The 27,289-nt window shown below is 45.8% G+C and overlaps 2 protein-coding genes across 5 annotated transcripts in view; one reads left to right on the top strand and one right to left on the bottom strand.

Moving 5' to 3' along the window:
* Positions 1 to 220: 220 nt before the first annotated feature.
* On the bottom strand, positions 221 to 23,461 carry WBP4 (WW domain binding protein 4). 4 transcript variants are annotated; one of them, XM_033154084.1, is made up of 11 exons: positions 23,262 to 23,461; positions 19,660 to 19,732; positions 14,884 to 14,946; positions 14,674 to 14,797; positions 14,012 to 14,173; positions 13,464 to 13,519; positions 8,606 to 8,672; positions 7,458 to 7,621; positions 6,196 to 6,401; positions 731 to 955; positions 223 to 693 (listed from the first exon to the last, which is right to left on the bottom strand). In XM_033154084.1, coding segments are annotated over exons 1-10 (1,125 nt in total). In that variant the 5' UTR covers positions 23,264 to 23,461; the 3' UTR covers positions 223 to 693; positions 731 to 747. The 4 variants fall into 4 exon arrangements, with proteins under 4 accessions (XP_033009976.1, XP_033009977.1, XP_033009975.1 ...); XM_033154085.1 differs by having other exon boundaries at positions 221 to 955; positions 7,458 to 7,576; XM_033154083.1 differs by having other exon boundaries at positions 223 to 955.
* An 811-nt stretch (positions 23,462 to 24,272) lies between these two features.
* The window catches only part of ELF1 (E74 like ETS transcription factor 1), a 73,508-nt gene continuing 70,491 nt past the window's right edge, over positions 24,273 to 27,289 (top strand). The window contains exon 1 of the mRNA XM_033154082.1: positions 24,273 to 24,330. The gene's annotated coding sequence lies outside the window, so the exon portion shown is untranslated. The remainder of the gene's footprint in view (positions 24,331 to 27,289) is intronic.

Below are 27,289 nucleotides of genomic sequence, written 5' to 3'. Positions count from 1 at the left end.
AGCACAAAAAAGTAGCAAGAAGAAAAGCAGAAGGAATTGAAAGCAAAAAAGGTAATATTGTTGTCTATAACATGGGGCTGAAATATCACACTGAAATCTGACCTAGGCTTTGAATGGTAAATTGTTGTGCATTTTACTACTTTCTCTTAAGGTAAATGAGAGAAAGGTTTGATGCTAATTGCTGCATCACATTTCAGAATTCTCCAAAAATGTAAAAGGTGTAAAGTTAGATATTCACTGTTTAACTTTAAAAACCAAAGGGGAGGTGATCTTCTGTTGCCGTTCGTCAATATTTAATATTATGACAAGCTACCATATAAATTACAATACTATTTTGGAACGCAAGCACCATGAAAATTGGATCCCCTCTGCTATTCACTGATGATAACCCACCGAAGGAATAGAACACAAGCAATGGAGCAGCTAAACTCCCATTTCCCTTAGAAAATGACTCACCATTACCACATACTGATGGTAAGACAAGAAACACAAATTCAGATGATGAGGTATGTATAAAAATATATTTAGATGACTGCATAAAGGGGGAAAAAACCTTTTTTAGCAAACAAAATTAGTATCACCTCAAAAATAAGTAGTATAATGCAATTTACACCCAATAAACTTGGAAGAATTAAAAGCTTCTAATTTCCAACCATTTCCATCAAAGAAATAGTTTAAAATATTTTATTTTCTTCCCCCTCTTCTCTCTTCCATGAAAAAACACCCCACCGCAGTACAGTTAATCTGTTAGTGATCATTCAGTCTCTGTCGTATGTTTCTAGATTTTCCATTTTCAAATTTTCGCTTTTTGAAAACTGGTATTCCCTCTGTTGTGTCTCCAAGAGAAGTGACAGTTTTTTCTTTAAATATCACTTTGGCATCCTCTGGGGCTTCCAGAACTGGGACTGGCAGAGAGTCACTTTCCATGTTGGGAAGCTCCAAGTCTACTTTTTCACTAAGATAAAACAAAACAAAAAGAAGCATTAAACAAATGCAAGTTCCACTAATATATCAAACCAAAATCACATGACACCAGTAAGGTAATTCAGACACAAAAGCTGCCAACAAAAACCCATCAATCAAATAGGCAACATAAAAGAACAATATAAGCAAACTAGCATTAAGTAAAGTTCAGTCGTGTCCGACTCTTCGTGACCCCATGGACCAGAGCACGCCAGGCACGTACTGTCTATGGGAGCAGGCAAGGTTGGGGACAGACAGGTTGAAGGGACACTCCCCAGGTAGGCCCTTGGGTAGGCAGGCAGCATCGGAGGGCTGGGTGGATAATAATAATAATAATAATAATAATAATAATAATAATAATAATTGTTATTTGTACCCCTAGGTATCTGAACTTAGTGTGGCAAAGTTTTATCTTGGTGACATTAGTGAGTTCTTTTTGGATGTGAGGAGGGGTGAAGCACATGGCTTCCGACTTTGCAAAATCTACCTGTAGGCCCAATACTGTTGCAAATGTGTTGAGTTCACTGATTAGGGAGGTCGCTGTGCTTATGGGGTCTGGTGTTGTGACCATTAGGTCATCTGCAAAGAGCCCTAATTTATAGGTTCTGCCTTTTATTTCCACTCCCTTGATGTCTGTGGCTGCTCGGATTCAGATTGCTAAGGGTTCCAGAACCAGGATAAATAAGAAGGGAGACAGTGGTCATCCTTGTTTTGTGCCTCTTTGGATTGCTATAGTATTAGAGTCCATATTGTTAGTTCTACATTTTGCTTAGGCTTGGGAGTATATTTGTTTGAGGATTTGTAGGAAGTTGAGGCCAAATTTCACGTTAGTACTGCTAACATGTATTTCCACTTTAAGCAATCAAAAGCTTTGAGGATGTCTAGGGACATAATTGTCAGTGGGAATTTAGCTGGCTTGCTGTGTTCAATTAGGTTCAGTAGTTTCCTCCTGGCACTGGAGCTCCTCTTGGCCATTGGGTGGCTGGTTGGGTGCCTTCCCGGCTCGATCAAAGTTGCGGGGGGGGGGGAGGTTCGGCTCCTCCAGTAGATGTACCGGGTGCCCCCGATTCCTCCCTCTCCGCTAGCAGCGCCAGTCTTGGCAGCCCAGGAGCCAGCCAGCCAGAGCCATTTACTCTGGTTGGCTTCAGGAGCTGTTTTCTGCTGTGGTGGCTGCCATGGTGTCTTGCCGGAAGTCCCTTCAAGACTGGTGTTATGTGGTCCTGGCGGCCACTCCCAGTCACCAGTCTAGTTGCCACGTTCTGGATTAGTTGTAGTTTCTGGGTCACCTTCAAAGATAGCCCCACATAGAGCGCATGGCAGTAGTGCAAGCGGGAGATAACCTGATCATGTGCCACTCTGGTGAGACAGTCTGCGGGCAGGGAGGGTCTCAGCCTGTGTACCAGATGGAGCTGGGAAACAGCTGCCATGGACACAGAATTGACCTGCGCCTCCATGGACAGCTGTGAATCCAAAATGACTCCCAGTTACCCCATTCAGGACCAGAGAGTATCCCACACCTGTGTCCTGGCTCCGACTGGAGGAAGAACTCGAACTCAGGCTGTGATTTCTACCGCACCATACATTAAAGCCAGCCTCCCCCAAAGAATCCTGGGAGCTGCCATTTGTCAAGGGTCCTCAGAGTTTTCAGAAAACCGCCCCCCTTCCCCTCACAGAGCTCCAGTTCCCAGAGTTTCTAGGGAAGAGGGATTAACTGAGACCCACCTGAGGATCGTGAGGGCAATAGGGGGATCTCCTAACAACCCTCAGCACCCTTGACAAACTGCAGTGCCCAGAATTCTTCAGGACTGGTGTCATGACTGTCAAAGTAGTATCACAGCACTTTAAACCAGGGGTGGGCAACCTAAGGCCCGTGGGCCAGGTGCGGCCCAATCGCCTTCTCAATCCAGCCCACAGATGGTTCGGGAGTCAGCGTGTTTTTACATGAGTAGAATGTGTCCTTTTATTTAAAATGCATCTCTGGGTTATTTGTGGGGCCTGCCTGGTGTTTTTACATGAGTAGAATGTGTGCTTTTATTTAAATTGCATCTCTGGGTTATTTGTGGGGTATAGGAATTCGTTCATTCCCCCCCTCTCCCAAAAAAATCTGTCCGGCCCACCACATGGTCTGAGGGATGGTGGACCGGCCCATGGCTGAAAAAGGTTGCTGACCCCTGCTTTAAACATATAGCATGGATGTGGCCAGTCATGGAGACCAGGGAGGAGGAAGCTGGGAGGTAGGGCCAGCCTCTGGACTGATTGCTGCAAGCAAGAAGGCAGGCAGGTGGGGGGTTGGCTGGGCAGTCTGCTGCTCTGCACATGCTCAGGAACACTCTCACCTTTGCCATTGCTTCTCATGTCCCAAGACAAAACTGATGTGAAGAAGAAGAAGAAGAAGAAGAAGAGTTTGTATTTGATATCCCGCTTTATCACTACCCAAAGGAGTCTCAAAGCGGCTAACATTCTCCTTTCCCTTCCTCCCCCACAACAAACACTCTGTGAGGTGAGTGGGGCTGAGAGACTTCAGAGAAGTGTGACTAGCCCAAGGTCACCCAGCAGCTGCATGTGGAGGAGCGGAGACGCGAACCCGGTTCCCCAGATTACGACTCTACCACTTTAAGCACTACACCACACTGGCTGTGATGAACGAATCCCATTCCCCCACCTTCCAGCTGTGGTTGCATTTCTAAGTCTCTTGTTGCTGCTGGCTGGTGGGACTGGACAAGAATTCCTTTTGCCTCGCAACAAAAAAAAGAGGGGTGGAACTTCAGCCTGCAGGCTCCTCTCTCTCCCCCCCCATCCTTTTGGTGCTGGTGGGTGGGGTGGCGGCACAGAGAATGAGCTGGGATAGGCTCCTGCATCAGGATCTTGGGGAAGGGAAGTCGCTCCAGGGATGGCTCTTCCTTGAGGTGGCCCGGCCATCTCCCCCACCTTTGACATGCCAAAGCGGTTGTTGCTCCAAGGGACGGACAAGAAAGAAGATGGAAGCAGGCTTGGCAAGAAGGTGTGACCACGTCAGCCACCGCAGAAGAGAAGGGGAAGGGGGAAGGGAAAGAGCTGGGGAAATCAGGACAGCCGTGGATGGGACAATGGGCGGCGACACCCAACTGAATCGAAGGAGCGTAAAGAAAGCAGGGAAGGGGCGGGACATCCCCTCCCCGGACTCCAAGATTCACTTGAAATCCTAAGCATGTTTTCTTGGAAGCAAGATCCCTTTTGGAACCAATGGGGCTGAGGCGTGACTCGAGCCGCTGTCTTGCTGGAGTCAGCCAGGCAGGGAGGGAGCGGGCGAGCCGCTTTGCACGGAGGGAAGGAGCCCCGCTGGGGCTGCCAATTGGTGTGGCCACGCAATCAATCGCCTGTTGGGTGGTGCCGGGGCTTGCAGATGCTTTGTTGCTCGAATCGTTGGCTTGGGAGTTGCGGGGGGCAGGGGGGGTCGTACCAAATGTCACCCCCACTTCAGAATGGAGCAGAATGGAACTGGGGGCGGCCCTCCCTTCCTCCGCCACTGTGGGCAAGGATCAAGGAGACAGGTGGTCAGTTTCACTCGTCCAAGCAACCTGTCTACATCCTCGGAGGTAACAGATTGGAATTGATCCTATGCAACTTTAGACGGGACTCTAGCTCTGCTCCCACGGTGGAGTCTACCTCTTTCTGAAACAAGGAAATCTTGAAGGAGATCTTGGGGTCTTTACCAGGCCCCGATGGTGGAGGTGGTTTCATTGGACTACGAACCACCTGAAAAGTTTTCTGCTGTTTTCTGCAGATGCAATAGAGGCGGTGAAGAAGGTCCTCTTTGCCATCGCTCTCGCCACTTGGTAGGCTCAATGTTGAGCTCTAACCCATGAGTAGGCAAACTAAGGCCTGGGGGCTGGATGCAGCCCAATCACCTTCTAAATCCGGCCTGCGGACGGTCAGGGAATCAGCATGTTTTTACATGAGTAGAATGTGTCCTTTTATTTAAAATGCATCTCTGGGTTATTTGTGGGGACTGCCTGGTGTTTTTACATGAGCAGAATGTGTCCTTTTATTTAAAATGCACATGGGTTATTTGTGGGCAAAGGAATTTGTTCATCCCCCCCCCCAAAAAAAATAGTCCCGCCCCCCCAAGGTCTGAGGGACAGTGTCCCGGCCCCCTGCTGAAAGAGTTTGCTGACCTCTACTCTAACCCGTGTCCACATTCCAGCGGGCCACCAGGGAATCATCTGAAAGGCCATCAACAGGGGATAAAACACCCCCTACCACTTTCTGGAAACCATTTGGATCCATTAAGTGGTAGGGGCAGAACATCTCAATCAGTCCCACCTCCCTGCAGAGGGGAAGGTTTGTGGAGAAGTCCAGTTGCACCAGGAAGTGATCCACCCATGGCATTTCTTTTGTTTCGCTTTTACTTAGTGTCAGATCACCCATTTCTATAGAGGTAAATACCAGGTCTAAGGCATGTCCGCGACTATGGGTTGGGCCAAACATGTTCAGGGATAGCCCATGGAGGCCATGCTTTCTTGTAAAGTTGTGTCGGCATGGATGTTAAAATTCCCTAGGATGGGGTCAGCAACCTTTTTCAGCCGTGGGCTGGTCCACCATCCCTCAGAGCATGTGGGGGGCCGAATTATTTTTTTTTTTTGGGGGGGATGAACGAATTCCTATGCCCCATAAATAACCCAGAGATACATTTTAAATAAAAGGACACATTCTACTCACGTAAAAACACAATGATTCCCGGGCCATCCACAGGCTGGATTGAGAAGGCGATTGGGCCGCATCCGGCCCATGGGCCTTAGGTTGTCTACCCCTGCCCTGGGAAAACCAAAGTAGTTCTTTCCAGGAGAACATCCCCCATGACCTGAAGCAGCTCAGGCAGGGAATCCTTGGTGCAGCGGGGAGGTCAGTACACCAAAAGGAATCCTGTACTGCCCCTATTGCCCAACTTCCGGAACATGCACTCAGAAAACTGGGTCTTCCCAAGAGGACGCCTGGTGCAAACTAGTGACTGCAGCCCCCCCCCTCCCCGCCCATATGACCTGGGTTGTTGTGTGTAAGAGAAACCTGGCGGACAAGCAGCGGCAAGAACAGGCCCATCTGCTTCATCCAACCAAGTCTCTGTTACACATTATCAAAACATTGTCAGAAACCGGTTTGAAGTTCAGATCGAAATAACAGGAATTCAGAGGAATTTAACGCTCTCCCAAGAAATGGTATATAATCAATGCTCTCCACGCTGCATCTGGGACTTACTATGGATCTTTATCTTCCGTGATTTCTTCCCATTCCCCGTAAGGTTTGACTCTTCGAGATGCTGCCTGAGAGGTTTCCTGCCGAATGGCTGGTCCACCCTCTGTATCACTGCTTTCCTGCTTCACTTCTTGCCATTCCCCATAAGGACCGATCTTTTTGCGTCTGTGAGGCTTTTCCTCTACTTCGTCATCACTTTCTGTTTTCCTCTGAAAGCAAAGAAAGCCAACAGCAAACTACTGAGTAATACAACACCAACAACTTTCTTTAACCAAGAAAGAGGCCACAAATACCAAACACTGGTCATACAGAAATTCACTTATCCAAACATGAGGAATTAGTACCCAAACTGTGCTTTACACACCACAGAGTCACATATCCAGACAGCCAGACCTGCGTGTAAATAAACAAGCAGCCTTCAACAAGCCTTACTTTTTGTGTTTTGCTGGTCTGTAACAGCCATTTCACCAGAAACCATGTGGGAGGGGGCAGGGAGATCTGACAAACAAGAGAGCATGTTTTCCTTCCCCGTTTTCCTTTTGCAAGGTTTCAGAGGATTTTCCTGGTTTTTTCCATTACTTTGGGGTCAAAATTTGGTGGTCAGGAATGCATTTGAAATTTCCTCATAGGATTCAACAGAAAACACTGACTCGTTACGCAAACACTTACCTAACTATTTCCTGACAATGCATGGTGAACGTATACAACAGCAACCTCAACACAATTTATACAGAAGCAGCCTAAACAAGTTCTATAATAAATAAATCAGCAATCCAAGTGCTCACATAGTGAGCAAGATGTCTTTATGGGGCCTCCATCCCTGGTATCTCCTCCATATTCCCCAAATACCCCTCCCTACTCCCACTCACCCCCCCCCCCATTGTCATAAGGCTGTGACCCAGAGACAGGGGGTCCTATCCCTTCTTTTCAACCGGTCTCTCACCCTCGGGGAAGATTGCCTTTGGCTTCCTCTCTAACCACAATCCACATCCCAAAACCACCTGAAAGAAGTGCTGGCTCCCCCAAAGGGCTTTTATCTCCCTTGTCCCTATAGTGACATTGGGCAGCTGGCATGCCAGAAATTGCTGCCAGGGGCAGGGAGACTGTTCACCACCACCACCACCCCCCGGCTCTGTGGCCTGGTCTCCTCAGTGGCAAGCATTTCTGCTGGATGGCAATGAACTTTTTATTTAAACTTAAATAATTAATATGATTTGATAAAAGATGTGGGTTTATTCTGAAAATGACTTAGGAAAATGACTTACCCGGAAGTTTCTTTTTGGCTTTGGCAGTTCACTTTTACTGCCTGCTTTCCCTGCATCTGATTCAGCTTCCTTTGACTCCATTTCTCGGTTGTCTTCAGAATGGTTTTCATTTTGACTCTCTTTTGAAGGAGACACAAAATTATCAGGTTTCTCCCAGGCTGATACTGGAAAACACAGACAGCAATATATTTTAAACAATAGTTTGCATTAAAAGAATTTATATCCAGCCTATTTTCAAAATAAACTCAAGGTGGCTAACAAATCAAAGCATCACACAATGTTAAATTCCCATTCTTAACCCCACTCAAACAAACAACTTTTATTTGTGTTTCACAATGTTAATGCAAAGCATCAGTTGTACACTCAACATACAGAAACAAATATGGGTCTGAGGTAGATGATGCAATTTGGTGTCATCGGGAAGCTGGATACAAATCTGAAAATTACTGGTTTTGAGTTCTGGCAGCTACTCCCAGCCTAGTGCCAAAATGACAACACAGTAGGCAACCTGGCAAACCTCACTGGGGAGAGCCAGCACTGAGAAGGACTACAGTGGTTCCTCTAGTTACGAACTTCATTCGTTCCGGAGGTCCGTTCTTAACCTGAAACTGCTCTTAAGTAGAGGCGTGCTTTCCCCTGCGCCGCCGGCACACAATTTCCGTTCTCATCCTGGGGCAAAGTTCTCAACTCGAGGTAACTCTTCCAGGTTAGCGGAGTTTGTAACCTGAGGCGTTTGTAACTCGAGGTACCACTGTACCTAGTTATCATCCACTGCACTTCAAACATGATTGGCGCAAATAGTCATGACATTAAGAGGGCAGATTCAGCTTCTCTATGGCCTACAAGTTCCCACAGAAAGGACCTGAGGTTCCCACAGAAAGGACCTCCACCCCACTCCCCACCCTCTGGGATTTAGTTCTCCATTTGTGCTACTGACTTCACAGAGGCTGCCTCACACTGGCAAAACTCTCCATGGGCAGAAACCCAAGTTCAATCCCAGCATTTCCAAGTAATTTTGGGAAAGACCTATATCAAAAATCTGGGAAAGCTGCTGCCGGTCTGTGTAGGCAACAGAGAGCTAGGTGGACCAACGGTCTAACTCCGGATAAGGCACCTTCCTATGTGTTACCTCTTTTTACCTTCCTTACCTCCTGTTTCTGTGTTGTAGTAATAGGTGCGACCATCTTCACTTGTTCCTTCCATCCACTGTGCTGTCTAACAGATAAAAATAAACCAGCTAGTAAAAGATTAATCCAAGTCTCACTGATATACCATATGGATATAGGCAAGGAAGATAAGGCTCCACTTATGATAATATTGCAATTATATCTAACTCATTAAAATAATCAGGGGGACATTCCATACACTGTAACAGAATTTGGACAGAGACAGAATGGCTCTTAGATAGCCAAGTTTCCTGAAATACCGTATTTTACGCTCCACAAGACACACTTTTTCCCTCCTAAAAAGGAAGGGAAAATCCCCGTGCGCCTTATGGAGCGAAGGCTTCGCTCCCGCGGCATCCCCCCATCCCCCGCCGCGTTCGACGGGAGGTGGGGAGAGGCAGCGGCGATGTTGCTGGATCGTGCCAGTACCTCCGTTCGCCGAAAGAAGCTTCTTTCAGCGAACAGAGGTGCTGGGCATGATCCAGCAACATCGCCGCTGCCTCCTCCCACCTCCCGCCAAACGCGGCGGGGGATGGGGGGAGGCAGCAGGAAGCGACGGGGATGTTGCTGGATTGTGCCAGGTGCTGGGTCGTGCCAGGTGCTGGGCACGATCCAGCAACATCCCCTTCGCTTCCTGCTGCCTCTCCCCATCCCCCACCGCGTTCGGTGGGAGGTGCGGGGAGGCAGCTGCGATGCCTGCTTTTGGGATCGGTGGGCGGCAGGGAGGTTGGTGCAGCTGCCCTCCGATCCCAAAGGTGCGGGGTGGTGGAGAAAACAGCGGGGATGCTGCTGCTTTCTCCACCACCCCGCACGCCGATGCCAAAAGCAGGCTCATCCCCGCATGCTTTAAAGGGACATGGGGAGGAGGGGAGAAACGGAGCGTTCTCCCCTCGTCCCCATGTCCCTTTATAGCAAGCGGGGATGAGCCGCTGTGAAGGGCTCCCCCTCTAGCGCCCCCCCTCCCTGCCTTTTAGAGAAGGAAAACCAGGAAAATATTTCCCCCTGGTTTTTCCCCTTTTAAAAACAGGTGCGTCTAGTGGTCCGGAGCGCCTTATGGACCGAAAAATACGGTACATCTTTGCACCTTTTCTTTGAAGCCTTTGACTTAATAAACTTTATTGTTCCCATTCACAAGTGAAACAAGTCCTTTGTTCCCTTGGAAACCCCATTTCCCCACACCCTCGTCTCCCCAAACTGTCAGCTTTTAGAAAGCAATATTCTTAGGACAGGGATCTGTCCTTTTTCTTTATACAGTGGTGCCCCGCTAGACGAAAATAATTCGTTCTGCGAGTATTTTCGTCTAGTGGTTTTTTCACCTAGCGAAGCACCAATGCAAACCGTGGTTTTCGCTAGACAAAAAAAAAAAGTCGTCTTGCGAGGCAGCCCCCATTGACAAATTCGTCTTGCGGGGAAAGCCTTCCGCTAGACGAATGCCTTCGTCTAGCGAGTTTTTTGTCTAGCGAGGCATTTGTCTAGCGGGGCACCACTGTAATTCTTGATTGTACTGCATAAATAATAAATAATAAATAATATGGGCCACCTGAGAATTAAGCAAAATGGTTACAAAAGAATGATGTTGTATAACACCTTGGAAACTGCATTAAAAATATAAATTGAACAATGGTAGGTATAAGAAGTATCACTCAGAAAATATGATTTTCCTCCGCACCAATTATATATGGCGGGCGTTAGGAGTCCTGGGAAAAGATACCAGAGAAACATGTCAAAGACTTGCTCCTGAATCCTGTTCTCGCACACCCTAAGCCACATTACAAACATGCTCCTAAATACCCATGCAACATGATAATTGTAGCTAAACTAATTTTTACTCTACACTTGAATGCAGTCAATTCTTCAATTAAATAGCAATTAAAAAATCTGAGACATTACAGGAGTGGGGAAGTAGACTACCCATAAGCACAGGAGAGATGGAAAATTAAACTTGATGATATGACAAATTGCTGGTTATAGACTATTATGAAAGAAAATGGTTTAATTCATGTGAATAGTTCTGACTTCCGGCGAGGTCGCTGCCGCGGGCGGTCGTGGGTCGTCTCGGCTCCGTCTTGGTCCGAGACGAACCAGTCCAGCCCGGGGGTTGGAGCCCCGCTACCGCTAAGCGGGGCTCCGGTGAGGCGCGGGAAGAGCGTCCCGCGCCTCGGGCTCCCCGGCAGGCCCGCTAAGCTCCGCGCCCTTCCCTCGCTCCCCCTGTAAAGGGGGAGTGGGGGTGAAGGGAATGCGAGCTGGGCCATTAGGGGAAATGCCCCAACCGGGCGGAGAAGCGGCATGCACTGGACGCGACGAGCGACAACGTTCTCCCTGCAGAAGTTAAAAGGATTTGAAGCCCGGCGATTGTGAGTACTTAATTGCACTAATTTGTGGACTTAACAACTTAATGACCCGGGAGATTATAGGCAAAGGAAGCCTGCCTTTTTCACTTCGGAGATAAGAAAATAACGCTTCACTGATAGACTGTTGCTACAATGATGGATACAAAGTTTTGACTTTTTGCTAAGTGAGACTATTGAGATTTCCCTCCGGGGAAGGAGGATGGAAAATATCTCCCTCTAAAATTGTGGTTCTTACGCCCCGGTTTCGGGAAAAATGGCGATGAAACTTTGAGATGGAGAGGAAAATTACTGGTATTAAGATGGAGGAACACTGAAATAGAAACTGAAATTCGATACCTATGCCCGTCTCCACCATGTTGGGTTTTGTCTTTGAACTTGTTTTGAACTCTGGACTAACAGAGGAGGAAAAGATTATCTTCCTGAATCTGGAACTACTTAATGAGAAATTGAGGGTCTTGAGTGTGGGCATGAAAAAAGATGTGTTGCCTACGGAGGAGACCTTCCAGGTGTTGGACTCTATTGAAGAAAGCCTTGGCAAAGAGCTGAAGGGGATGATAGACGAACTGTCTGAGATGGCATGGCGGCTTCGACAAGAACCGTCCCTTGGGGGTGGCAGACCCGGGACGGGGAAAATTGCTATATCCAACCCCCGAGGTGAGAGCTCGGGAGTGAGGGACCAAAAATTTAGATACCTACAGATGGAAGAAGAATACAATATTAAATTGGAGAAGCTGGAAGAAGATCGACTGTGTACCCGGATGCTCGAGGCAAGGATTGCTATGGACTTTGTTTGGATCTATGGACTTTTGAGAAAAAAGGACATTCGGAGAGGTGGTTCCAGTGCAAGGCGGAGAAAGATAGTGGACAGAGGGGGGATAGGGTGAAATGTATTAAGGGTAAAATATAATTGATTGGTTATGGAACTGAAATCAGGGGGGTTAAGATATTAAGATCTTTTTGTTTTAAGAAGTAAGGGGATATTTGGAATTTTTTTGTTATTAGCAGCAGTTTAATGGGAAAAAGAAGTTAGTTTTGATAAGATATAAGACTAAGATTTTAAGAATGTATTGTTATTAATTACTATGAAGTTCACAATTTGTTATGATTTTGCTCAAGAGAAGAGGTAAGATATAATCGTAAATGCAAGATAAGAAGAAGTGAGATATAACCGTAATGTGAAAACAAGATTTTAAGAGATTTGTTTAGATTTTTGCTTTATAGAATTTAAATTTTTTTTTTTTTTTTGAGAGATGAAGTTATTAAAATAGTTTTTTGTATTTGGAACCGAAGCAGAAAAGGCAGGGGAAGTCACCGTAAAAGATTCGAAATAAGAATTTTTTTTTTATGAATTTGGATAAGGGAAAGAATCTTGTTATGTATATGTTTGTGTTAGTATTTGTTTTATATTAATGTGGGTGGGTGATGGTTTAGGTTGATGTGGGTGTGGGATTCTTTGTTTTGAAAAATACCAATAAATTCTTAAAAAAAAAAAAAAATTCATGTGAATAGTTCTATTGATTTGCACTTAATAGCTGGATCTTGATTAAAGACACAGGATGACATGTAATGGGGACTACAGGGGTAGAAGAGAAAAGGAAATCTTCTCATTGGCTCGTATAATGCTAGATGGCACTCAAAACATGTGTACCTATTTTGTATAATATCAATCTTTCCCATTGATTCAAAATGCAACTACCTTGTGTCAGGACCCCAAGCCCACACAGTTTCTTGTGTAAATATAACCTTGCTTGCTTGGTTAATTTGAAGATATTGCCACATCTTTCCTCTACAAATTATATTTTGAGCTCTAGTAAAAAAATGAGAGCTGGACCATAAAGAAGGCTGATCACCAAATAATTGATGCTTTTGAATCATTGTGCTGGAGGAGACTCTTGAGAGTCCCATGGACTGCAAGAAGATCAAACCTATCCATTCTTAAGGAAATCAGCCCTGAGTGCTCACTGGAAGGACGGATCCTGAAGTTGAGGCTCCAATACTTTGGCCACCTCATGAGAAGAGAAGACTCCCTGGAAAAGACCCTGATGTTGGGAAAGATTGAGGGCACAAGGAGAAGGGGGCGACAGAGGATGAGATGGTTGGACAGTGTTCTCAAAGCTACTAACATGAGTCTGACCAAACTGCGAGAGGCAGTGAAAGACAGGAGTGCCTGGCGTGCTCTGGTCCAGGGGTCACGAAGAGTCAGACACGACTAAACAACAAAAGTAAAAAATAAAAATAAAATCTAACTTTGCATACTTAAAACTTAACGTTAGCAGGAAGCGTTCTGAAAATGTGAGTCATGCCAAGACTAAGTATGGTGTGCAGCATTTGCCAAAGGAGTAGATCCAATAAGGGACACGTGGCTTCAGCTGGAGTTTCCCCTTTGGTGTGGGACTTAGCTACTGGTAATTCTAATGACCGGTTCAAGCTAAGAGAACCTGCATAACAATAAAACAAAAGCAGGATTTGCTTTTACAACTTTCATTTACCTTTTGGAGTTCTTGAAGGTTGTCCTGAAATCCTTCAGGTTTCTCCCACTGCGATTCTTAAGGTTGGGGATGATAATAATAAAAGAAGAAGAGATATTAGGTTTCAGTTGTCTGTACATTGAAAAAAGATAGTGACACATAGAGTAAATGTGTATGGGAAGTAATGATAGCTGGGGTGATGGCAACAGTGATGGGAGCACTGTGGGGAGCACTGAGCTGGCTCTGCCAATGTGTCCTCGCAGCCTCCACCTTGCTGGGCCTCATCCCCATCCCAGTAAGCGGCAGTGATGCCAATCTCAGGAGGGTGGCTCCACGTGGTCACACTGACAACTCCTGAAGGACTGAAGACAGTAGATTGGAGAAAAGCTTCACAAAGGAAGAAGTCTGTGGCCATTTTTTTTTTTTTTTAGCCAAAGAACTTTCATGCGCGGCGAGAGCAGGTTATTTTGTTCTGGTGTCATAGGTATGAGTGGGTGGTGAGGTAATTGGAAAGGAGTCGTTGCAAGATATGTGGATGCTTAAATCCACATTCCTTGTTACAGGTTTACCTCCTGATATAGTGTTGTAGTAATACACATAGCCTTCTGGAGAAAATCCTTGCACCCATTCCTTTGTTTCATCTGATGATCTCTCTCTCTCTCTCTTTCTCTTGCCTTTCTTTTCTTTCTTTTCCTCATGTTTTTTTGGTGCTGGGCTCTGACCTAAAGATTCTGAAACATCAAGTCCCAGATTTAGAAAACAAACATCAAAACTTCTGGGGACTTCTGGGTTGCTGTGGACACAGCAGCATGCTCCCTTCCTTCATGAGGGAAGACCAAGGATATATTTTGGGGGTTTGGGAGAGCTACACCCGCTATCATCCCCCCAGGGCTGGATATAGATCACTCACACACTTGTTAAGCCAGCTCCCCTTCCCTGCTGTGCCAAAAGTGAAGGAGAGGGGCTTGAGTGGCAGGGAGTGGGAATCCATCTTGCTGACTCCTCTATCGGACAATTCACTGAACAGAAGCTGGCCGAGCACAACCTTCTCTGATTTGGATTATAACAAGAGAAGCTCACCTGTACGTGATGTAGAAGGGAATTGCTGGGATTTATACCTGCTGGTTTTTTTTAGGAAGGAAAGAGGAAGCAACTACAGCTATGGGAAAAGTGAGTGACAGAACATATTAAACAGGAGCTTGTTCATCTCTTTGGCACCATCAGACCCTACCTGTTGTAGCACCAATTCTTTTCAAATCCTCCTGATAAGCCTTCATTGCAGCTTCCTCCATGGCTGCAAATTCCTTTGACATTTTTTCTTCTTCTCTTGCCTTTTCCAAACTTTTCTTTTTAATCTGCAATTGAAAAAATAGTGAGTGCCATAATAATGGAATTTAATATAATGTGATTAGTTTAAACAAAGTTTAATATATTGTATTACCTCACTAATCTTTTTCGCCACATTTTCCTTATGGTTTTTTCCTCGTTCATGAAAGTCAATACTCTTTAAAAGGAAATGAGACAGAATTAAAATACACAGAAATATGAACCTGCAGGAGCACAAATAAGACTGAACGCAAGTGAGATACTAAAAAAAGAAAAAAAAGCAGCACACCTACCGGTAACCTAGAGTTCCAACAGAAGGAACGCAACAAGAAGTTTAACCTTTGAAATGCAGTATGACATGGGGCTGGGGTACCTTAGTGACCACTGTGCTCTATATGAACCTGTTCAAGAGTTCCTCAAAGGCACAGCTTGCCCTAATAGGACAGACAGGAACTGGAGGGAAGGCCTTTGCAGTGGTGTCATGCCACTCACAGAATGGACCCGCCAGGAAGCCTGGCTTGGTACCTTTGCTTTTAAGGTCCAGACACCTTTTCTTTTCCCTCGCAGGCATTTTAGTTGGATTTTGTGGCAGTGCTCAGGAAGTTTTATGCTACTTGTTTTCAAGTCTTCTTTTTTTATTCTGCTTCTGTCTTCTACATTTTTAAATGTTTCAATCTGCTGTTTTTTATCATTTTCTTGTTTAAATTATTTGTTAACAGTTGTTTTTCTTTTGTTGCAATCTACTGGGGAATTCATTGAAAAGTTGGCTAAAATATATTAAAAAAAATAAGATCACTGCAGTAAATTAAAATCTCAAAATAATAATACCGCAGATTAATACAGGCTCGCCTCAGTGAAATGATCAGAAGTTCAGGCTACAAAGATAAATATAAAAGAAACACACAATAGGAAGGATGAAAACAAGTTTCCTTTCCTTTCAATCCAAGGATTCCTGAAATGTTAATTTATTTTAAATATATATCAGGCATATAGGACTTACTAGCAGCAGCAATGAAGAATACCAGCCTGAAGCACTGTTGCCACCCCACATAATCTCTAAGGGAACAGACAGAGCACACAGGACAGCAGTGCTTATGGAATACAATATAGTCACATTGGTCAGTAGATTTTTGTTGTTGTTTAGTCGTGTCCGACTCTTCGTGACCCCTGGACCAGAGCACGCAAGGCATGCCTGTCTTCCACTGCCTCCCACGGTTTGGTCAGACTCATGTTGGTAGCTTCGAGAACACCGTCCAACCATCTCATCCTCTGTCGTCCCCTTCTCCTTGTGCCCTCCATCTTTCCCAACATCAGGGTCTTTTCCAGGGAGTCTTCTCTTCTCATGAGGTGGCTAAAGTACTGGAGCCTCAACTTCAGGACCTGTCCCTCCAGTGAGCACTCAGGGCTGATTTCCTTCAGAATGGAGAGGTTTGATCTTCTTGCAATATAGTCACATTGGTCAGTACAGATTTTACCAATTGGCAATTTAGGGCACAACACTACCGACTTCCCCAATGTTGATGACTTGCAGGGGGCACTATTGGAATGGTGTGCAGGCTTCTCTATGCCAGCCTCCACCAATGGAAAGGGGCTGCATGGGGGGAGGGGGTCCACCATGGTGGAGAGTCAGCAGAAAGCCTCAGAACAGGGTGTTTCTGACACTGTAGGCACATATCTTCCAAGGGGCCCAATTCTGGAGCACAGCAAAGAGAATGAATAAAAAACCTCTGCACCCTCTCCTTCCTTGCCCCTCCTAGGATTGCTTTGCTACTTATTTTATTTCCAACCAAATGAAGTGTGGTAAAGTTCTCACAACTTGCCAGAATGATGCAGCTGAAACTCTTACCAATTTAAAATGTTTTTCTTTGTTCACACAGTTCTTTGTAAGCTTTGAAATGGGAAGTGGGGTTTAGCCACAGGAAGAGCAGGGGTAGCTGAAGAAGAAACTGAAGCTTCTAATTTAGGTAACAGGGTTACAGACTAAAAAGTAAAAAAAATCCTTCCAGTAGCACCTTAGAGACCAACTAAGTTAGTTCTTGGTATGAGCTTTCATGTGCATGCACACTTCTTCAGATACACTGAAACAGACGTCACCAGACCCTTATATCTAGTGAGAGAGTGAGGAGGGGTATTATTCAGAAGGGTGGTGGGAATGGGGGATTGGCTGATAGGTGTGGTAAACCTGTTGACTGTTAACGACTGCAATTGGTCTTACAGGAAAAAGCAATGGGTGAGAGGGCTAAAAATAGCTTTGTCATCTATAATGAGATAAGAATCCAATGTCTCTATTCAGACCAGGTCTCTCCATGGTTTTAAGTTTGGTAATAAGTTGCAGTTCAGCAACTTCTCTTTCCAGTCTATTTCTGAAATTCCTATGTAATAAGAAAACTACTTTGAGATCTTGTATAGAATGTCATGGGAGACTGAAGTGTTTTCCTGGGAGACTGAAGTGTTGTCCTGGGAGATTGAAGTGTTCTCCTACTGGTTTCTCTGTCTTGTGATTCCTGATATCAGATTTATGTCCATTTATCCTTTGATGTAGGGTTTGGCCTGTTTGTCCAATATAGGGAGCTGAAGGGCACTGTTGGCATTTGATGGCATACACAATGTTAGAAGATGAGCAATTAAATAGTCCTGAGATGGTATGTTTGATGATGTTGGGGCAGTAATGGTGTTGTCCGGGTGTATGTGGCAGCAAAGTTGGCATCTGGGTTTATTGCAGGCTCTGGTACCAGTGTCCATGTTAAGTCCTGTTGTTGTATTATTGTGGGTGAGGAGTTGTCTAAGATTGGGTGGCTGTCTGTAGGCGATGAAAGGTCTTCCTCCCAGAGCTTGAGAAAAAGAACTGTCATTGTCAATGAGAGTTGTGACGGATGTGACCAGAAAACACCATCGCTTATAACAAAATCTAAACCATGCTGAATGGAGAGCCATAGATAATCTCAGGAACAACCCAGACATTATAATTAAAGTGGCGGACAAGGGTGGAGCTGTCATCATCATGAACAAAATTGATTACATCCTGGAGGCTCACAGACAACTTTCCAATACCGCCTTTTACATAAAATGGACTCAGACCCCACACAAGAATACAAAAAAGAACTGAACAAGATTATTAAGGAGCTACCCCCACACATCCAAGAACAGATCCTCACAAACACACCAGCGGAACCTTGACCAGGAACTTTCTATCTTCTACCTAAAATACACAAACCAGAAAATCCAGGACGCCCCATCATCTCAGGTATTGGCACTATTACAGTGGGTGTTTCCGGTTATATGGACTCTGTTCTGAAACCATATGCCATCAGTGCTCCCAGCTACGTACATGACACCACAGATTTTCTGAGGAAAATACAATCTTTGAATAATCTTCCAAACAATACTATACTAGCCACTATGGATGTGCAATCTCTGTATGCTAACATCCCACACAACCATGGTTTACAAGATATAAGGAACACCATTTCAGATAAAATCACAGCGGACTTTGCTACCAAACTCTGCCACTATATGTAAGGGTCTGGTGACTTCTGTTTCTGTGTATCTGAAGAAGTGTGCATGTACACGAAAGCTCATAACAAGAACAAACTTAGTTGGTCTCTAAGGTGCTACTGGAAGGAATTTTTTAATTTTTTATTTTGTTTTGACTATGGCAGACCAACACGGCTTACAGATTGTGAAGTAGGTATAGGTTTGGAGAAAGTCACGCTAAGGAAGAGAAAGAGTCTGAAGATGGACTTCCTTTGTTGAGACAGAAATGCAAGAAGTTGCTTAAGAACAACTTTAGAGAGGATTACAATGATGTTTTGAAGAGGTGGGACAGAAGGTCATACAGGAACGCAGCTGACACTTTTTGCTTACAAGATTTTTCTATTGCCATAAGTTTATACTTCGTGCCACAAAGAACTGCCAAAGTAATCCAGATTTTGCACAAAGTCAGTCAAAACATACCATGAAATTTAAGTTTGTATGCATTGGTTTATTTGCATAATTTTTTCTGATTGTGTCAGCCATGGAAATAGATAAGCAGACTGTTCAAAATCTTGCAAAGTTATATTCTATCTTGTAAGATTTCACCAGCCACTGTCCACATTTTTTTCAGATTTGTCTTTAAAGCCACAAAAGCTAGGAATTTGCTTTGTTAAGGGTGTGGGGGACTTATAAGAAGAATGATCAAAGATAATTCCTCAATATTGTAGCAACAAACAGAAATATTGCAAGGAGTGCCCTCCACCAACCTTGAGACTTCACAGCTCACATGAAATGCAACTACCATCAATATTAACCCTGCTCAGGCACACAGGTAGGAAGCATGGGGACAAAATTGTCCCCTGCATACCCAGCTGACCCAATCAGTCCCCAACCTTTCTGTAATGAGCAAAGGACGTCTGAGGAGTTTTTACCTGTGCTCACTTAAATGTGAGTGGAAGGCTCTGCATGATTCAGCACCCTGATAAAGCAGGCTCCCCCATCATGTAGAGGCTTCTAGCCCCCTTCAGACCTTCCACATTTAACCTGGGAAGGTCAGGGACTGAGTGACCAGAACGGCGCTGGGGGTGGTCCATGCCTCCTACGCATGTGGGTTGTTCTCATTCAGGAACAATGCCTGAATAGAAATACTGTTGCAACGACTGGAGCACTCATGACAGCTGGTCCCAGTAAAGATCAAGACAGTATCAGTAGCTGTTGCACAACCTCTCAGGAAGCGGTATATCTGGATCTCAGATATAGCTGGGGTTCTCTCAGACTCATCAACTGCTCAGGTGACCACTCCTCATAATACAAACTTCCAAGTCTAGATTGACCTGTTGAAAATTAATTCAAAGCTATATAATTCATTTTTTGTACTTCAGTTTCACTTAAGAGTACAGAAGGTAGATCATCATACAGGCTTGTTGTCCGCTATCCAGCACTTGCAATAATCACAGAATTTCTTGGGCTGAGATTTCCAGTAATCGGCCCTAGAAAAGAAAAATGTGGAAATTAAAAGTCATTTTGCAAGAGTAAGCAACTCAAACTGAATCCCAACCTTCTCACTGAGTTAGTATTTGTTCCAATGTCAAAAATCTACTTTTCCTAATGTGCAATACCAACCATTTCTTTGTTTTCTGAAACACAGGAGTGCTTCAGAGAATCTCAATGAAGAACAATGAAGCCTCCTAGAACATACTAAGTACGGTATGTGTATTATTGTAGTACTTTTATACATGTGAATAACATATAAAAAGATGCAATTTATTCCCACAATAACGATGAGACTGAAAAACAGTGATGGGCCCAAGTCCACACAGGAAACTTAAGAATTGGGCAGGATTACTGATCCATTGAATTAGACAGAAAAGGTGTGTTTGAAACAAAAACTGGCACTATAATAGACAAGAGAGAGTTTCCCCTTAATCAGTGTTCATAACACTGGGCAATACTAAAGCTTCTACACTGTAAACGGTTCCATTTTAAAAGTAAAGAATTATTAACAACTTAAGAGTTGTATCCAATTAAAGGATCTCTGTGAATGCAATGCAGCTTCCCTCCATGTTTCTCCCATGCTGCCCCCAAATCTGCTTTGGAGGGATTGGGGAATTTGCACTGGAGGAGGGGAGACAAAGGAGGGGAAGCTCTGTTGTGCTCATGTAAGTTGTTCTCTGTGTGTAACAACTGAGCTGGATACAACTTTTAATTGTTAAAACTTAAGTTTCTACACTCCTGCCCACCTAGCAGTTCGAAAGCATGTCAAAGAGCAAGTAGATGAATAGGTACCGCTCCAACGGGAAGGTAAATGGCATTTCCGTGCGCTGCTCTGGTTTGCCAGAAGCAGCTTTGTCATGCTGGCCACATGACCCGGAAGCTGCCTGCGGACAAACGCTGGCTCCCTCGGCCAATAAAGCAAGATGAGCACCGCAACCCCAGAGTCGTCCGTGACTGGACCTAATGGTCAGGGGTCCGTTTATCTTTACCTTTAAGTTTCTACAAAGAAACTCTGTTGTTTACAAACAGTGTGCGAAGTTCATTGCTGTCTCTTCAAACCCTTTCCAATCATTATATCGGGCATTTGTTCATTTCTGTTAAATGACTATGCCATTTAATACTCTATGAATTTATTTTATTTTATAAAATTTATTTACTGCTTGACTATTAAAAACCTCAAAGCAGTTTCCAAAACAACACAGAACCACTTTCAAAACATTTTTTCTACAGATTTTACATTGTTGCTCAAAATACATTTCAAATTATTGCTCTTATAATTTTTTCAGCTTAGGCTTCAACGAATATTCCTGATGAAGACTAGGACTTGTGTTGGCTTCATCCAACTTGGTTATACTGTACAGCAGGGGTCCCCAAACAAAGGCCCGGGGTCCGGATGCGGCCCAATCGCCTTCTAAATCTAAATGAGGCCTGCGGGCGGCCTGGGAATCAGCGTGTTTTTACATGAGTAGAATCACAGAATCTATATGAGCTTAAAGCTGAAATAAAGTGATTGTTTGATTGAATCATAGAATCCTAGAGTTGGAAGAGACCCCAAGGGTCATCCAGTCCAACCCCCTGCCAAGCAGGAAACACCATCAAAGCATTCCTGACAGATGGCTGTCAAGCCTCCGCTTAAAGACCTCCAAAGAAGGAGACTCCACCACACTCCTTGGCAGCAAATTCCACCTCTTACTGTCAGGAAATTCTTCCTAATATTTAGGTGGAATCTTCTTTCTTGTAGTTTGAATCCATTGCTCCGTGTCCGCTTCTCTGGAGCAGCAGAAAACAACCTTTCACCCTCCTCTATATGACATCCTTTTATATATTTGAACATGGCTATCATATCACCCCTTAACCTTCTCTTCTCCAGGCTAAACATACCCAGCTCCCTAAGCCGTTCCTCATAAGGCATCGTTTCCAGGCCTTTGACCATTTTGGTTGCCCTCCTCTGGACACGTTCCAGCTTGTCAGTATCCTTCTTGAACTGTGGTGCCCAGAACTGGACACAGTATTCCAGGTGAGGTCTGACCAGAGCGGAATACAGTGGTACTATTACTTCCCTTGATCTAGATGCTATACTCCTGTTGATGCAGCCCAGAATTGCATTGGCTTTTTTAGCTGCTGCATCACACTGTTGACTCATGTCAAGTTTATGGTCTACCAAGACTCCTAGATCCTTTTCACATGTACTGCTCTCAAGCCAGGTGTCACCCATCCTGTATTTGTGCCTTTCACTTTTTTATTTTTATTTTTTGCCCAAGTGTAGTACTTTACATTTCTCCCTGTTAAAATTCATCTTGTTTGCTTTGGCCCAGTTCTCTAATCTGTTAAGGTCATTTTGAAGTGTGATCCTGTCCTCTGGGGTATTAGCCACCCCTCCCAATTTGGTGTCATCTGCAAACTTGATCAGGATGCCCTCAAGCCCATCATCCAAGTCATTGATGAAGATGTTGAATAAGACTGGGCCCAAGACAGAACCCTGTGGCACCCCACTAGTCACTTCTCTCCAGGATGAAGAGGAGCCATTCATGAGCACCCTTTGGGTTCGGTCAGTCAGCCAGTTGCAAATCCACTGAATGGTAGCATTGTCTAGCCCGCATTTTACCAGCTTCTTTACAAGAATATCATGGGGCACCTTGTCAAAGGCCTTGCTGAAATCAAGATAGGCTACATGTGCCCTTTTACCGGTATTTAAAATGCATCTCTGGGTTATTTGTGGGGCATAGGAATTCGTTCATTCCCCCCCCTCCCTCAAAATATAGTCCGGCTCCCCACAAGGTCTGAGGGACAGTGGACCAGCCCCCTGCTGAAAAAGTTTGCTGACCCCTGCTGTACAGGCTGGCTGTGAGAGCAAGTTTATGCCTGTAAGGAGTTGGCATCAGCTATTTTGGCTGCCACCCTCAGTTTTAATGTCAAAGCTTAAGCATCATACATGTCAGTTGCAAAAAATTTTAGATTCAGGAGAATGGAAAACAAAACAAAACAAAACCTCTCAAGCACACAGGCCCCCGCAATAGCCTCAAATTATGGGAAATCTCCCTTATGTCCATAATGCATCTATGCTCCATTTCATCTCTGGTCCTACAAACTATGAACATATTTTCCTTCCTCTCTCCTTCTTAAATGTGGTCAAAAACTTGAGCATCACTTTGTGATTTCTGATTGGTTTGAATAAAGACTACTTATCAATTATTATTAATATCACCATCATCCTTATCCCTGTATGGGAGTTTTCTGACCCGTTCCCCCGCCCCTTTAGCCTGAGAATGAAACACGGGAGTGCGGCTACGCCCCAAGGCTCCCGTGACGCGTGTATGTCCAAGGGAATCGGGAGCGGGGCTGAGAGACGTGTGAAAGGATCCCTCGCGGCGGGGCGGGCGGAGCAGGAGGAGATTCGTATTGGGGCCACGAACGGAGGGAGGGAGGGAAGGAAGGAAGGAGCCAGGCCGACCCACCTTCGGGCGGGACTCGCGGCGGCAGCGCCGCCCCCTCCCTCTCCCCCCCCACTTCCCGGGGAGCACTCACATCTCTCTCTCCCAGGCGCCGCTTCCGGGGCTCCCCCCTCGCCCGAAGCCGCCGCGTCTTCTTCCCGAGGAGCGGAGGGAGCCGAGCAGCAGCGCTTTCCTCTCCCCTCCAGAGGCGACGCGGAGGGACGGCAGCCGCACAGGCTCAATCCGCGCCGCGCGTTCGCCCGCTCGCTTTCTCGGAGAGGCGGAGGGAGGGGGAGGAGGAGCCTCCCGTCGGTCGGGCGGAGCGGCGCGCTAGAGCCTCAGCGAGTTGCGCGCGACGCCCCCCCCCCAGACACCCCCCCCGCGCGGGCTCTGAGCAGCCGCGGGTTCGAGTCCCGCGCGGGCGGGCTCCGCCACTTCAGAGGGGGCGGGGAAAGAGGCGCTTTCGGTTGGCGCGGAAACCCGACGGGACGCCGTCTGCGAGGAAGAGCCGCCGTGGCAAGGCCGGTCAGTTGGCTCCCTGCGCCCCTTTGCCTTTCTTCCGCGTCTCTTCGGCGGGGGGAGGGAGGCGTCTAGTCCGAGGTCCCGCCTCACGAGCCGCCCCCTGCCAGCCCCGGCGGGGGTCCCCCTCCTCCGCCCCGGGGCGCCTCCTTCCCTGCCTCCCTCTCTGGGTTCCCGTCGGGGGAGAGACCCCCCTGGAGCCCCGCCCAGGTCGCCCCTTCTGGCTCATCTTCCGGGGGGGGGGAGGAGGAAAAGGCCCCGCGCAGCTGCGGGCTCTGAGGGGGGATCCGTCGGGGCGGGAGGGGCTTCGTCTTCCTCTCCCCCGCGGAGGGGATCCAAGGGGCGCCGTCCCTCCGGGGGATGCCAGTGATGCTCGAGGCGGGTCTGGACGGAAAGGTCTCCTGCCCACCCCCCCGACGGCCACTCGCTCGCTCGCTCGCTCGCTCTCCCTCGGAGGCTCCGGGCCAAACGGGGGGCAACGGGCACCTGAACGAAGGGTGGGGTCTGCTTTTAAAGAGAAGACGGGGAGCGGTGCTGCCCCTTTCCTGCCGCCTTACGTTCTTGCCACTTTTTCTCTTCCTTCAGCGCTGGAAGTGAACTGGGAACCGAGAGCAATGGTTGAGCGAGCGAGCGACTCGGGAGAGGTAAGTGTCCGGAGCAGCAGCTTCTCTCGGCGTTTGCCTTCGGTGAGCTGCTGAAGGAAGTCTCTCTCTCTCTCTCTCCCCCCCCCTCACTTCGATGTGGGACTCAGCTGACGGGTGAAGAGGAACCGAGGAAGCTGCTTTCTCTGGCTCCGGGGGCCCCGCAGAAGCTCACACCCGCCACTTTAAAGCACTGCTGCGACAGCCCTTGAATCCTGGGCGCTGTGCTTTGCAAAAGGTGCTGGGAAAGAGTGGTTCTGCGAGGCCTCATGATTCTTTGGTACATGAGTGAATGGTACATGAGTGCTTTGCATAGTTTAACAAGCCTGGGTTCAAACTCTGTACCAGTTTCAATTTGCTTTCATCCGTGCTGTTGCCGCTTTAGGCAGCAGAAGAGGAGGAGTTTGGAAGCATTTGCTGCTGTTTTTGACTAAACACAGCTTAGAGTTATGGTCTAACAGCAGTTACCGTAATCTTACTGAAACAAGTCAACTCTAAGCTGTGGTTTATGAAACTAGTGTTTTAGGACTTTGGGCAGAACACTAAGCTGCAGTTAGTATCTTCTTTTCATGGCCACACTGGAGAAATCGGTGGAGATCCTAGGAACCCAGGGGCCACAAAGACTTGTTATTGCAATACTAAACCATGGTACAACTGCAGCCCCATAAGCTAACCTCCAGCCAGGAAGCGAGGATTTGTGGGCAATACTTTTAACATGAAAAGGTTGGTCCTTAGGGTATAAATATTGATTTGGTGATTGAAGGACTGCCACCCAGTGGATATAAAGGTGTATTATATCTCACATATTTATTTATATTTATATTCAAATGCAATTTGCAGTGACTTTTGATATTCAATTCATCATGAGGAGTTCACTTATGAGTTAGTGAAGTACTAAAATGGATGATGGACAGCTTGTAATGAAATGTGTACCATTAATCAAAATTATTTGTTACTCCTGCATACCGCTTTATAGTAATTACCTGCTTATTTACTTGCCAGTGTTGTGAATTCTAGCAAGTTCTCCTTTCCATGAATGGAAGTTACCTAAACTTCGTTGCTATAGTTTTGCACCACGTGGTTTCTGATAGGTTCAGCTGTTATTGTGATTCCTCTTTAGTTTCAGAACCAGTCAATAATATGAAGAAACAGCAAATACGGTACTACCAGAAAGACACAAATACTGATAAAGCTGTATTATTTTATAATTTCCCCTAAAATTAGAGAAGGCATGGCATGTGGTACATTTTATTTGCTGAGGCCAATATATATTTTTAAGAAGAAACAACAATAGGGGGATTAGGCTTTTTATGAGTACTGTACAGTGGTACTTTGGTTGGCTCCTGAACAAATCAGCTCCCTAACACCTCAAACCTAGAAGTGAATGTTCCAGTTTGCGAACTTTTTTTGGAAGCTGTACATCCGACATGGCTTCTGCAACTTCCGATTGAGTGCAGGAAGCTCCTGCAGCCATTCGGAAGCTGCGCCTTGGTTTTTGAACTGTTTCAGGAGTCGAATGGATTCCCAGAATGGATTAAATTCAAGAACCAAGGTACCACTGTCCTATGGCAAGCTCCACTGGGGTAGGGCAGTCCTATGGCAAGCTCCACTGGGGTAGGCAGCCTAGGATGCAGCAGATCTTCCGCTCAGTTAGATTTAAATCCTCAACACTGGCTCAGATGGGCTTAACCTGCTCATCCTTGCCCAGCTGGCTGAGATGAGCCTGATGTAGTCCCCAAAAGGGGGTTGTTTCCAGGAATGGGACTGTGGGGGACTTAGGCTGGATCCTAAGCATGTTTAGCACAGCCATGAGACACAGCAACCTGGTGCAAAATACTATTTGAAAGGCTTGTTTCCCCTCTGCCAGGCTTAGGCAGAGCATCAGCAACAGCCCTACTGCTGAACAGAGTTAGGATCTGGTATAACTTTGATGTTGATGTTTGTTTCCATCAAAGTGCTTTAGAAACGGGCTATTGAAGGGGCAGTAAGGATGAAAAAGGTATGCACTTAGGTTGCATTTTATGTGCAGTTGGTATATCAAAGAAATAAGGCAACCAGATGCAGAGACCATTTGCAAGATGTAAAAATTCTCTTGTGGCAGAGTAGGTTGCTGCTGGCAGTAAACATGCAGTAGAAGCATAGATGCTTATAAAATTGCTTATTTCAATTTAAAGAACAATAGATCCCTTATTTTGCATTTGAAAATGGGCCCCAAGTTGAAGACTTTTTAAATGAACGAACTTGAGGTGTATGTCTGTTAAAAGTCTTTGACACCACCTGAATGCAACACATGCTTCTGTTGTGAGGATCAAATTCAATAAAAAGTTAGTTTGGATGTTCTTTTTACAATGTTTTTATAGTTAAGTTGAGAGAGAAAGACTTTGCTTTGCTAGAGATAGAGGTAAACTATTAAAAACTTGGAATTTTGAAAAACAATGTTGTTGTTCAGTCGTTCAGTCGTGTCCGACTCTTCGTGACCCCATGGACCAGAGCACGCCAGACACGCCTATCCTTCACTGCCTCCTGCAGTTTGGCCAAACTCATGCTAGTCGCTTCGAGAACACTGTCCAACCATCTCATCCTCCGTCATCCCTTTCTCCTTGTGCCCTCCATCTTCTCTTCTTATGAAGTGGCCAAAGTACTGGAGCCTCAACTTCAGGATCTGTCCTTCCAGTGAGCACTCAGGGCTGATTTCTTTAAGGATGAATAAGTTTGATCTTTTTGCAGTCCATGGGACTCTCAAGAGTCTCCTCCAGCACCATAATTCAGAAGCATCAATTCTTCGGCGATCAGTCTTCTTTATGGTCCAGCTTTCACTTCCGTACATTACTACTGGGAAAACCATAGCTTTAACTATACAGACCTTTGTCAGCAAGGTGATGTCTCTGCTTTTTAAGATGCTGTCTAGGTTTGTCATTGCTTTCCTCCCAAGAAGCAGGCGTCTTTTAATTTCGTGACTGCT

Source organism: Lacerta agilis, chromosome 7 (assembly GCF_009819535.1).
Source record: "Lacerta agilis isolate rLacAgi1 chromosome 7, rLacAgi1.pri, whole genome shotgun sequence".
Taxonomy (NCBI): Eukaryota; Metazoa; Chordata; class Lepidosauria; order Squamata; family Lacertidae; genus Lacerta; species Lacerta agilis.
The sequence above is the reverse complement of the archived record's forward strand: the minus strand, read 5'-3'. Positions and strand labels throughout refer to the sequence as shown.